The sequence below is a fragment of the Sminthopsis crassicaudata genome, chromosome 3 (assembly GCF_048593235.1).
Source record: "Sminthopsis crassicaudata isolate SCR6 chromosome 3, ASM4859323v1, whole genome shotgun sequence".
Classification (NCBI taxonomy): domain Eukaryota; kingdom Metazoa; phylum Chordata; class Mammalia; order Dasyuromorphia; family Dasyuridae; genus Sminthopsis; species Sminthopsis crassicaudata.
In genome coordinates, this window is record NC_133619.1 from 279,031,078 (window position 1) to 279,043,948 (window position 12,871).

The 12,871-nt window shown below is 34.3% G+C and overlaps 1 protein-coding gene across 4 annotated transcripts in view; it reads right to left on the bottom strand.

Moving 5' to 3' along the window:
- The window catches only part of PRRG1 (proline rich and Gla domain 1), a 114,614-nt gene that overhangs the window by 24,015 nt on the left and 77,728 nt on the right, over positions 1–12,871 (bottom strand). For all 4 annotated transcript variants that reach the window (XM_074300849.1, XM_074300852.1, XM_074300851.1 and 1 more), the window contains exon 3: positions 6,688–6,848. In XM_074300849.1, coding sequence (XP_074156950.1) covers positions 6,688–6,848 — 161 coding nt within the window. The remainder of the gene's footprint in view (positions 1–6,687; positions 6,849–12,871) is intronic.

A 12,871-nucleotide genomic window follows, 5' to 3' on the forward strand; every position in this document is an offset into this window, starting at 1 on the left:
GGAAGTTTTGTCCACATCCTCCCATAAATCACAGTATCACTGAATTTAAAGGACCTTAGCAGTTACCTGGTCCAACTTGTAAACAAAAGAAATCCCCATTATTAAAATATCCAAAAAGGGAATGAAAAGCTTCTTTCTGATTATTTTCAAGAAGGGGAATCAACCCATCACCTTTCTAGGTCTGCTTCATGTTAAGACATCTTGATTTTTAGGGAAAAAAATTTTAACATCAAATCCAATTTGGCATTTCTATGATTCTGCCCACACAAGTCAAATGAACTACTTCTCTTCTACATTAGGAAGGTTTGGGGTAGAGCATCCCCATGATGTGGAAAATCTACATTTTGTCCTCCCTCGGCACCAGAGAAGAAAGAAGTCTGATGTTTTTCTTTTTCTTTTATGTTTACAATACCTTATTGTAAAATTTGGTTAAATATTTGGTCATAAGCTCTGTGCCATTTGGTCTTTGTGTGTCATGTGCATCTTCCATAAAACTCCCCCTAAATTCCCAATTTCTCATGCTGACCTGTGATAGGGAAAGTTGTGATGTGGAAGGGATAATTATAATCTAATCCCTCCTCCATGTGACAGTCCTTCAAATTCTTGAAGACAGCTACTACATCCACGTAGAGAAGACTGAAGTCTTCTTATCCAAAGAAGTTCTCCCATGACAAGAATCCTAATTTTCCATTTCTAATTTGTGGTAGAGGTTACCCATAGACACTGAAGAAAATGCTAGCAGAATGTAAGTTCTAATAGATCTTATCCAAACTGGAAAGACTCTGAGAACAGTCCTAAGCACAGATAGTTACCTAGCATCTCCCAAAATAATTTGTGTATACTCACCGGGTCCACTTGCCCCTCAATCCTTTACAATCTGGTTTTTAACCTTATCCCTAAACCTAGACTGTTTTCTCCCAAAATAACAACCTCTTAATCTGATGCCCTTTTTTCCCAGTTCTAATCCTTCTCAATCTATCTATTGCATTTGACACTGTTGACCATATTTTCTTCTTGAATATTCTTTTCTTCCTAATACTACTCTGTACTATCTTGACCATTCTTTCTCAGGCTCCTTTTCTGGATCAACATTTATTTCAGGCTGCCAACATGGATGCTCCCAAAGGCTTTTTTTCTAAATCTTCTTCTTTTTTCCTGGTGATTCATCAGCTTTCATGGTGTTGTCACATCTATGAAGATGATGTCAAAACCTTTATATTTGGCCCAAATCTTTCTCCTGGCTCTGACTGTGCATAACAAATTGTCAATTAGACATTTAAAATGGAATGTCCCAGATATGTCTCAGATTGAACACATCCAAAGCAGGCCACATCTTTCTATCCAAGCCCAAAATACTTGTGTTTCTGTTAAAAGTCTCATCAATCTTCCAGTTCCCCAAAATTTGTAATCTGAACAATAATTATTCTTAACTCTCTTCCCCCTCTCTCTGCTCTCCATATATCCAAAGAAATTTGAAATATTTTTGTTGTGTCTAGCATAAGATTGAGAAACTAACAAAAAAACAAAAACCATCAAATAGTCTTTTGTTCAAAGTTGCCATTTAGAAATTAGTATATTAAATATTTAATAGAATATCTAACCCAAAATTAAGCCTATGTCACCTAAATCATTATCGCTAATGGCTAGAATTTATTTAGTGCTTTAAGGTTTGTAAAGTACTTTATAAATAGTACCCCTTTTATTCTCATTACCACCCCAAAATATAGGTACTATTCCTATTCCTATTTTACAGATGAGGAAACTGAGGCAAGTAGAAATTAAATGGCTTGCATAACTAGTAAGGGTTGTGTTAGTTTTGAACATATATCTTCCTGACTCTAGATCTGGAGCTCTAGTCATGATTTGGTACATCACAGAAAATAAAACTTAGTTTTATAATGATAACTAAAGTGTCCTGAGGCTTTAGAACATTTGTGTTGGGACAGTTTTTGTAGATATTTTCTAACAAACAGCAGAAAAAAAAAAAAAAAAAGATAATTATAGCTTGCCAATCTCTTCCAAAGTCATTTGTTGCTCCACTTAAAATGAAAACTTAGGCATCCATTCCTCATTGCAGTCTGCAAGTATAATTTTTATTCATAAAGAAAACTTTAAGACCAAAGATACTGTAGTCAAAGAAATGTTAAACTAAAAACACTCTGTTCTAGAAATAAATAATCTTGGGGACTCATTAATAAGCAGTGAATAAAATAAACAGTGAATAATAAATACTCCCATCTTCCCTGGGAAGATAAACATTACATATAATAAACATTACAATCTTCTAATTCCTACTTAACATTACTAAATGAGCTACAACAGAGGCCAAAAGTTTATATTTTATTTATTCCTCAAACGATTATAGCTACATTTAAAGCAGAAGTGTGCATTCTTGAGATTTAAGCCAGTTTTTGAGACTTCCCTTTTGCTTTTGCAACCTAGACTTGAGTTTTTCTTTATATTCACAGAGAAGCTTCACTGATTTAAAATGGCTAGAGAAAAATTCCAAGTTCTCTTGCCCTTTAGAAGGCTAGAAATTAAACAGTAATTTGGGGAAGTCAGGTTTACCCCCACATTTCTGAATTTGTGATTTTAACTGATTCTAAAAGATTAATGATTCTTGGTCAAGAGTTCAGCTTCATTTTTTAGAAGCTTCTGTCTATAAATAGAAAGTATATTCCTTAAGGGAAAGGGAATAAGAATTTTTATAGCACCCTACTATATGCTTGGCATTTTACAAATATTATCTCATCTGATCTTCCCAACAAGTCTGGGAGGTAGGTGCCATTCTTCCCATTTTTGCAGCTGAAGAACTTGAGGCACGCAGAAGTTAAATGACTGTTACAGGACCACACAACTAGGAAATATCTGAAGCCACATTTGAACTCAAGTCCTTCTTGAATTTAAACTCAACACTTTATCCACTAGAGTCCTAGTTGCTTCTTCCTTAACCGGATCAAGAGTTTACTAAAACAAAACATTATTATCTATTAGATTCTAACTCAAGGGAATGAATAATGAACAATTTTATTGAGATTTAAAAAGAAAATTCCATAAAGGGAAATGTAATTTTGGATCATAGCAGATATGAAATATCTTTATTGAAGAACCTCCAGTTTTAAGATTTTTTTTTTTATCTGAGCTCTGAATCCTGAATCTGTTTCTTGAAATCCTTTTGATTCCTACTTACTAAAAACCTTGAATGATAGCATATATCTGCATCATGTTACAGCTCCAAAACTACTCCAGTATTTTCTAATATTGGGGGAAAGGGAACAAGCATTTGTAAAGCACTGTGCTGATATTATTGTTCAGTCGTATCTAACTCTTAGTGACCCCATTTGGGTCACTGTAGTGGTTAGCCACTTACTTTTCCAACTCATTTTACAGATGAGGAAACTGATACAAACTAGGTTAAGTCACTTACGAAAGTCACACAGCTGGTAAGTGTCTGAAGTCAGATTTGAACTCAGGAAAATGAGTCTGCTTGATTCCCAGCCTGGCACTCTATGTACTGCACCACACACACGTCCTCGGTACTGGTATAAGAACTTTACAAACATCATTAGAGCCTCACAATTCTGTGGGACGGGTGTTATTATTATCTCTACTTTACAGATGATGAAAACGAGGCAAACAGAAGTAAAATGGCTAATTCAACATCATACAGCTAGTAAGTGTTGGTGGCCAGATTTGTACTGAAGATACTTATGATTCCAGACCCCAAGGTTCTTGATATCCACTTTGTCATCCCATCTGCCCCATACTACTAATGTTAATAGTAACAACACCCTGCACCAAACTGTAGACAGTGGAATTACTGGGAAGTGGGATTGTAATTTGATTTTGTCACAGCTTGAATCCTGGTAAAAGTGCTTATTTTACTAAGTTGATAATCCATTATACCCCCCCCAAAATGACCACAGTGATGGTCAGTTTTAGTTGGCTGTATTGTATTGGGACCAACTGTATGGAGATAATGAAAGGATCCTTCTCATCTCCCTTTATCAATTGCATTATTTCTATTTCCCTAAATTGGAGATTAAAGAACTGGATGTTATACCCCTAAATACAAATTATAAACTGGCTGTTCCACATCATTTGCTGACCTTTATTCAAACAGCTGAGAAGTCAGTCTGTACTTCTCAAATCCATATCTAGCAGGAAATATGTCAAAAGGATATCCCACTTTCCTTTTTATATTGAATTATTTCTGGCCAATTTTCCTTGTGATAAGCTTTATTGTCACTATAAATCTCAGACCAACAACAATGGAAGACAAGTTTGGGTCAACACTGCTGATCAACCACATTGATGAAAAGTTCATTAAAGGGAAGCAATAATTGTGCAGAAGTTTGTGGATTAGCCCAGAGGAGCTTAAGGATCTGTGACAAATCCACACATTCTATTTGATCCTCCCTTTAAAACTATATTCATGTGCATCATAAATGAAGGGGGTGAGAGGATGATAAAACTGAAGGAACTGGAAAATAATAGTTGCTTTCAACAACTCATGAATTCTGAACTGTCTTTTCATTTCTAATCTCAGGTTCTCTTTCCAAATAGTCCCATGGGAATATGCCCCCAGAGGAGACTGGGTCCTAAAAGTCCATTACTAAGAGCATGAAATATGAGCCAACCATTGAGAAAGGGCATATCCCCTTCTCTCAAAACTTAATTAGCTCAGGGCAGCTGGGTGGCGCAGTGATAGAGCACCAGCCCTGAATTCAGGAGGACCTGAGTTCAAATCTGGTATCAGACACTTAATACTTCCTAGCTGTGTGACCCTGGGCAAGTCACTTAACCCCAGCCTCGGGGTTAATTAGCTCAATGATATGATAAATAATTTACTCTTTAGCTAAAGACCAGGATATAAGTCCCGGGCTGCTAATACTGGTCCTAGAGCTCTTGTAGAAGGCATCATGAATATAGTTGGACTTGGACTCAAGAAGACCTTAAGTTTGATTCCTAATTTAGATACTAGATATGTGATGTTAGGCAAGTCACCGAGTTTCCTCACAACACATGTCTTAAATAGCTTTGCAAACCTTGAAATGCTATATAGATGATATCATTATAGAGAGACACATCATCTGATATGAAGTACAGACCTCCACGAAGACTCAAGAACTACATGGAAAGGCAGGACCAAAAAACACCCAAAAATAGCAGGCAGGAAGAACTATCACATGTCGGGTGATGCGATTGGCTACTGTTGTTTATAGGATAATACATATTTACAAGTCTGTCTAGGGACCCTAGTTATTCTCTGGGCAGCAGTCAGGGTGGATTTGTAATAGTGCCAGAGCCTAACTCAATGTATCTCATTACTTTTCCCTTTGATTCACTCTCTGCAAAGGCCTGCAAGATGAGGACAATGGCTTCTACAAGTGATTTTACAGAATTGAGAGTAGGAGAAGGAACCATACAGTTATTAATTCTTACATGTACTGACCTCCTTTTAGACTTCCCTCATAGTACTCAAGAAAAGTGTCATATTATTTAGGACTTTTGGTTCTATATTATACCCATCCTTTTCCCTAGAGACTTTCCTTCGGTGTCCTCCTATCCAGAGGCTGCAAGTTCTTCACACTTTCCTGGTGATCCAAGAAGAATGAAAGTAGAGAAGTCCTTGAAAATAGTCTTGGACCAATGCTTCTCCAAGGACCATTTGGACCTCTTTGTCTCATATTTAGAATGAGAAAATATATCATCCTTGAAAAGACAAAAAGGAGATTGTAGAAGCCTATTTAGCTACCTCCATTTAAAAACTACTCTTTGTTTCTGGTTTTTTGTTCCTTGAAAGCAATACCCTAATTCTACTTCCTCTTTTTCTCAAGTAATACTCTTCTGTGCCAAGGAAGATGCTGACCAGCCAAGAAAAGCCAGCCTATTGTAAGTGAGTCCCACATAACTCTTAAGTTTATATCCTCCCTCAATATCTACATTTAAAAGGAGCATTTCTCAATGGAGATGAAGAAAAATCCCAGTTATAGTAACCTCTCACAAAAGGAATTTTTCCCATTTGCTAATGTCTCTAACATACTTTGATTCCACAAAGATTGAGAATCACAAGGCTTTGCAAGGGTGAATGTTAAAAAAAAAAAAAAAAAAAAAAAAAAACAAACAAACCTATCTATGCATGTGCTTTGAAAATAAAAAGATTTTAAAAACAGTTAAAAAAAAAAGAAATCAAGAAAAAGACTAGCAATCACTTCTAAAAGAAGCAGAGTCCCTCAGCTTAACTAGATATCTTTTAATAAAACTGATCAATCTTATCTTAATTAAACACAGAAAGTTTTACTATATAATAATGTACAGGAACAAAGCATGAGAATAAAGGCTTCCTTCCAAGCTACAGAGGTCATACTCCACCTTATAAGAAATTTTGAAGAAATACTGGGAAAAGATTTTTTTAATCCTTTATACAGGACTACCACACAAATCCTTTCTTTCAGAACTATCTTTAGAGTTCCTCAGAAATGCTCAGGTCACAAGCTTTTATTTGCAAAGAAAAAATGAAAGAGGTTGAGGAAAGCCAGGTTGAGTTTGTATTCCAGCTAGGTTGAATTTGTTTTTAAGCTAGGTATATACATTTTTGAAATGCAGGATTTCCATATTCAGTAATACAGAGAGGAAAGACAAATCTACTAGGGAATATATTTAATTCACTCCCCCAATACTTACAGTCTTCACATCATTTTCAAAGGCTTCTCTTGCCTCTTCATAAGTACAAACTTCTTCTTTGCATTCACGTTCAATATTTCCTTGTCTTATCTCTTCCAAAAAACCATTTGCTCTTGGATAACGCTTTAATACTGAATTGGCTTTCTCTTCAGTGAGGAAAACTGAAAAATATAGGATAATAAAAACACACTTCAAAAATGTTAGTTTTAAACATTAAAAAGTAAACTAATGGTTGAGAATTAGCACTCAATGGTCCAAATCACTAATTATCAGGAGTTTTTCTCTTCCTATATATTAAAAAAAAACAACCCACTCTCACTGGTGGCTTATTGAATATGGACAATGGTATAATTAATTGTTTTTATTTTATTTTTATTTGCAAGGCAGTTTACATTATGTGATTTGCCCAGGGTCACACAGCTATAGTTAGTGTTAAGTGTCTGGGGCCAGAATTGAATCAGATTCTCCTGACTCCAAGGCCAGTGCTCTAGCCACTGAGCTATCTAGCTGTCCCTAAACTATTTTTAGCACACTTTGTACTATATAGATATGTAAATGAAGAAAAAATAATGACAATATGAAAGATGAAAGCCTGGAGGCTAAATCTAGATAAATAAATATATATACAATGGTTCTATGTCATTACACTCATTCAGCTAATAGAAAATCAAATTTTCCTGTAATTTAGGTTTTGCCCCTAAATTTAATCATCACTAATGAAAAATTTTCAGTGAAATTCTAAAAGTCTTAAAAATGTAAATCCAGAAAACAAGTCAAATAAAAATCAATCAACAAACATTTATTAAGTATCTACTCTGCACCAGGCATGGTTTTTAAGAGCTGTGGATATGAAATGAGTTAAAAAAGAGCTTGCCTTCCAGGAGCTCATAATTCACAAGCATTTTTACCATGTTTGAAGCACTGTGCTAAACCAGGGCAACAAAGAAAGGCAAAAACAGACCTTATCCTGATGGAGCTCAATCCAGTAGAGGCAAGAGGAAAGAAATAAGCATTTATACAGCACCAATTATAAACCAACACTAAGCTCTTTACAAATACTATCATTTGATTCTGACAATAATCTTGTAAAGGGCTTGCAATTGCAGCCATCAGTTGAGGAAACTAAAGCAAAATGATTAAGTGGCTTGCTCTTGTCTAAGGCAGGACTTGGATTTAGATCTTCCTGAAGGAGATGACATGTTTAAAAAAAAAAAAAAAAAAAAAATATATATATATATATATATATATATATATATATATATATAAACAAGACACAAATGGGGCTCAGTGTAGGTAACCTCAGAGGGAAGATTGTAGCATTGAGAAGGACAAAGAAGGCTTTTTGCAGAAGGTAAGAGGTTGCTTGATACTCAAGTAATGCAGGAAGCAGAAACAAGGAGATAACCAATGAAAATACATGGATTTTAGACAAATAGGCACTTTTCCTGAAAGTACACAACTTCTCAAATCTGTACAAAAGAGAATCATGCAATAGACATAAGTATAAAGACACCAAGAACCCAAACAAGGCAAAAACTAAGAGCAGAAAAGGCTAATCTCTAACCCAATAAACTCACAAAAAGCCCTCTCTCACCACCTCCCTCCATCTGGTCAAGGCTACAAATTTTGGTTCATACATCTATAACAAAAAGCACTCTCCATGCCAATCTCTATCTCAACTTTGAACCATTAAGTTCCAAACAGAAGAATTTGCTTAGCTTGTGACAATAGCAAAACAAAACAAAACAAAACAAAACAAAACAAACAAAAAAACAAAACAAAACGGTACCATTCAATGATGCAGATTCCACAGAGATCCATAGAGAATTGTGGAAAAGAAGAAACTGGAGCAGGAAATATATGTGGTGCTCTGTAGTTTTCCAAAAAGTCTGCCTCTAGGAATCATTTGGAGCAGAAATCTAGAGTAGTTAACCATGAAATAGCCAGCAGGAAAAGAAACTGGCACAGCTTTGAAATTTAGCCCAGAGGAAAATGTCTTCAAAGGAAAAAGATGTGATAAAGTGAGTAAAGGGAAAAATAAAGAAAACTACTAACTACTTCAGAAACAAAACTCAATTAAAAACCATCAGCATCAGCGGGCAAACCAACAAGGATGATAGTAATAACGGGAAAGGAAATGAACTCCAGATTAGGAAAAAGAGACCAGGGATCTTTGAATAAGCACTGCAAAATCTAAAGAAATGATAAGAAAGGCTATGGATTTTGAAAAAAAGAAAAAAAAAAGATGGAACTCCCAAAGAACAGAATATTTTTGAATGATTTAAAAAAGAAAAACTGAGAAATCTGAATTTATGGTTCACACAGCAGAAATAACTGGCATAACAGAAAAATGTGAATCCATGGAAGCAAGTCTCATAAAAGTAACAACAGAAAGGATAAGTGATTGGGAACAAAAATAAATGAAAGTAAAAGACAAAGTAGACAAGAAGCAAAAAAAAAAAAAATTTTTTTAAAGTACGATATCTATTCAAGCAAAACAAAGTGATCTTCATGAAAGTTTGCGTGTATATAATTTAAGAATTACAAGTCTTCCAGAAGAATAATTTTAAAAACCTGAATACTACAATCCAAATATAATATAAGAAAACTGTCCAGAATTCCTAAATGTGGAAGACAAAAGAATCCATAAATCGTATCTAGAAAAAAAAAAAAAATCCCATTCTGAAAACTGCAAGACACATAATGGTTAAACTTACAATTATACTGGCAAACAATAAATTCTGCAAGTAGCTAGGGAAAAGACCTTTAAATATAAAGGAAGGGAATTTTGAAATACACAAGACCATTCTGTACTCTCTCACTGAAGTTAGAGGAGGAAATTGAGTTATGGATTCCAATGAGCAAGATGTAATTGAAGGTGACCCATTCCACAAATCTAAATCTAACCATAAATGAAAATAAATGGGTGTTCAATAAAAAAGAGCTATTTGAAACATTGCTGGAAAGAAAGGAATTATTTGTATCTCATATACACTAGACAACAGTAATACAAAAGGAACAAATAAACTGAGTAAGCAAAGAAAACCAACAAAATAACCAAGAGCCCGTTTTAAAAATTGCTTCTAAATGTGCCCAAGGAGACAGGTGAAAATAGAAGTAAAGTAGAAGTAATAGTGAATAATTAAGCCTACCAAAAAAAACCCTTTTTTTTCAGGTCCTCCTTACTCATTCTACCATTAATTTCTTCCTGAGCAACTATAGAAGTTATTTCCCCTTTATTTTTAGTTTTTTATTTGATTAGTATATAATTTATATTCTCCTCTATTTTTCCCCTTGCATTCATTTCATGTGCCCTCTCATTTTGTGATTTGGGCAACTTGGCTTTAGGAAAATCATCTTGAGGTAGCTGAGGAAAGACTGAGGTAGGGAGAACTCAGAAGACTATTGCAAAAAAAAAAAAAGAAGAAGAAGAAGAAGAAGAAGAAGAAGAAGAAGAAGAAGAAGAAGAAGAAGAAGAAGAAGAAGAAGAAGAAGAAGAAGAAGAAGAAGAAGAAGAAGAAGAAGAAGAAGAAGAAGAAGAAGAAGAAGAAGAAGAAGAAGAAGAAGAAGAAGAAGAAGAAGGAAGAAGAAGAAGAAAGAAGAAGAAGAAGGAAAGAAGAAGAAGAAGAAGAAGAAAGAAGAAGAAGAAGGAAGAAGAAGAAGAAGAAGAAGAAGAAGAAGAAGAAGAAGAAGAAGAAGAAGAAGAAGAAGAAGAAGAAGAAGAAGAAGAAGAAGAAGAAGAAGAAGAAGAAGAAGAAGAAGAAGAAGAAGAAGAAGAAGAAGAAGAAGAAGAAGAAGAAGAAGAAGAAGAAGAAGAAGAAGAAGAAGAAGAAGAAGAAGAAGAAGAAGAAGAAGAAGAAGAAGAAGAAGAAGAAGAAGAAGAAGAAGAAGAAGAAGAAGAAGAAAGAAGAAGAAGAAGAAGAAGAAGAAGAAGAAGAAGAAGAAGAAGAAGAAGAAGAAGAAGAAGAAGAAGAAGAAGAAGAAGAAGAAGAAGAAGAAGAAGAAGAAGAAGAAGAAGAAGAAGAAGACTATTGCAAAAGTCCAGAAGGGATATAATGAGGCCCTGAACTAGTGTGGTTGGTAGCAGTACCAGAGGAAAGAAGATGAAATATTGAGCTATGTTTCAAAGGTAGAATCAACAGTAGCATCAGATTAGATCCAAGGATGAGAGGTATCATGAAGATAGGTATCATCCAGTTTATATACCCTGCTCTTTCCTTTCTCCCAAGTACAGGAAATATTTACTTCTTCTAGGGAAAAGAATCCATATGCACAAAAATAGTTTTGGCAACTATTATTGTGGTGGCAAAGAACTGGAAATTGAGTAGATGCCCATCAATTAGGGAATAACTGTGTAAGTTATGTTACATGAATGCAATGAAATGTTATTATTATTCTCTAAGAAATGATGCGCAGGCTGATTTCAGACAAGCCTGGAAAGACTTAACATTCTCTGAAGCTGAGTGAAGTAATAAGCAGAACCAGAATACTACATAGTACCAAGATTGTATGATCATCAACTATGATAAATTTTATCTTAACAATATAGTGATTCAAGACAATTCCAACAGACTTGGGGTTAAAAATGCCATCAACAAAGAGAGAACTATGAAATCTGACTATGGATTAAAGAACAGTATTTTCACCTTTTTGTTGTTGTTTGCTTCTTCTTTATCATGTTTTTTTTTTCCCTTTGGTTTTGATTTTTCTTTCACATGACAAATACAGAAATATGTTTAAAATGATTACACATGCATAATCTATATTAGGTTGCTTGCTATCTTGGGTAGGAAGAAAAAATATGGAACTCAAAATATTACAGAAATGAATGTGGAAAACCATCTTTCCATGTAATTGGAAAAATAAAATTCTATTGTGGAGGGAGTGAAAAAAATATCTACTTCTTATGAACCAAGTTGTCAAATTCAACATCTTTGCCTCCTAAATCTCTTGATTTTCTAATTTCTGTTCATGGTACAATTACTCTGCAAATCACTGCTTTTGTATGGTTTATATAGTTATATTTGGTGATTTTATAGCAGTTAAGAAATAAACAAAAAGTAATGAACAGTGTAAGGGGTCATTTGTTCCATATAATAGCATTACTAATAACTTGAAAATGAAGTTTATGGTACATAATTTTGAACTCGAATGTATCCATGAAACTTGATCATAGATATAACAAGATCCTAAACTAACCATCTCCATAATTACCAGAATATAATTTTAGAAGAAAGAAACAGCTTGGAATACTTAAATTCTAGTTAATTTCTCCTCAGAAATCTTTTGATTTCTGCTTTACTACTAGAGCAGAAAATTTATGAAATGTAATTAGAATAAAAATCCCTGTTTTCTAACCCAACTACCTTGGCAAATTTTGGCTGGTTTTTCAAGATATACTATCAAAGGTTCTTCCTTCTTCAAACTTTTAAATAGGAGAATCTGACTACTCTCCTCTTCCTTGCCTGTGGCTCATTGCACCCTTGATTTCCTATTCCTACTTGCTGAGTTGTCAAGAGCTGTTGTACAGACAGTACAGTCATCTGAGAGAGTGAATTTTGCTAGTCTAAGCCAAGAGCCTCCTTTATATTCTGGACTGAATACTTCAAATAACTCATTATAATAATAACTGACATTTATATAATGTTTGCAAAGCTTTTCACAAATCTGATGTGATGCTCAGAAAGTCCACATGACACAGAGGTGGTAGATGTTACCTCTGCTTTGCAAATGAAGACACAGACTCAGAGGAAAGTGATTTTGCCAAAGTCACCGCTGATGACAGGAAATTTCTATTCCAGATTTCTGACAACTCCATGTTAAATACGTTTTTCAAATATCTCAAGCTAAAAGATAATTTCATCACAAGCACCCTCTTAAAAAGATACCTTAGTAGAGAAGTTTCTTAGCCTTTTTTTTTTTTTTTTACATCATAACCTCTCTTTAGCAGACTGGGGAATCCTATGGACTCTTTTAGAGAACAATGTTATTAAGTTCATAAGAAAAATACATTAAAATATGAAAAATGAAATCAAACATAAAGACAAAAACAAGTTCAAAGCCCTCAGGTTTTAAAACTCTTGCTAACCAAAATTAGAAGGAAAACAGAAAGTTGAGAAATATTATTTAGCAAGTGCCTCTAATAAAGGCCTCATTTTTCAAATAGAGAACTGAAGCAAATTTA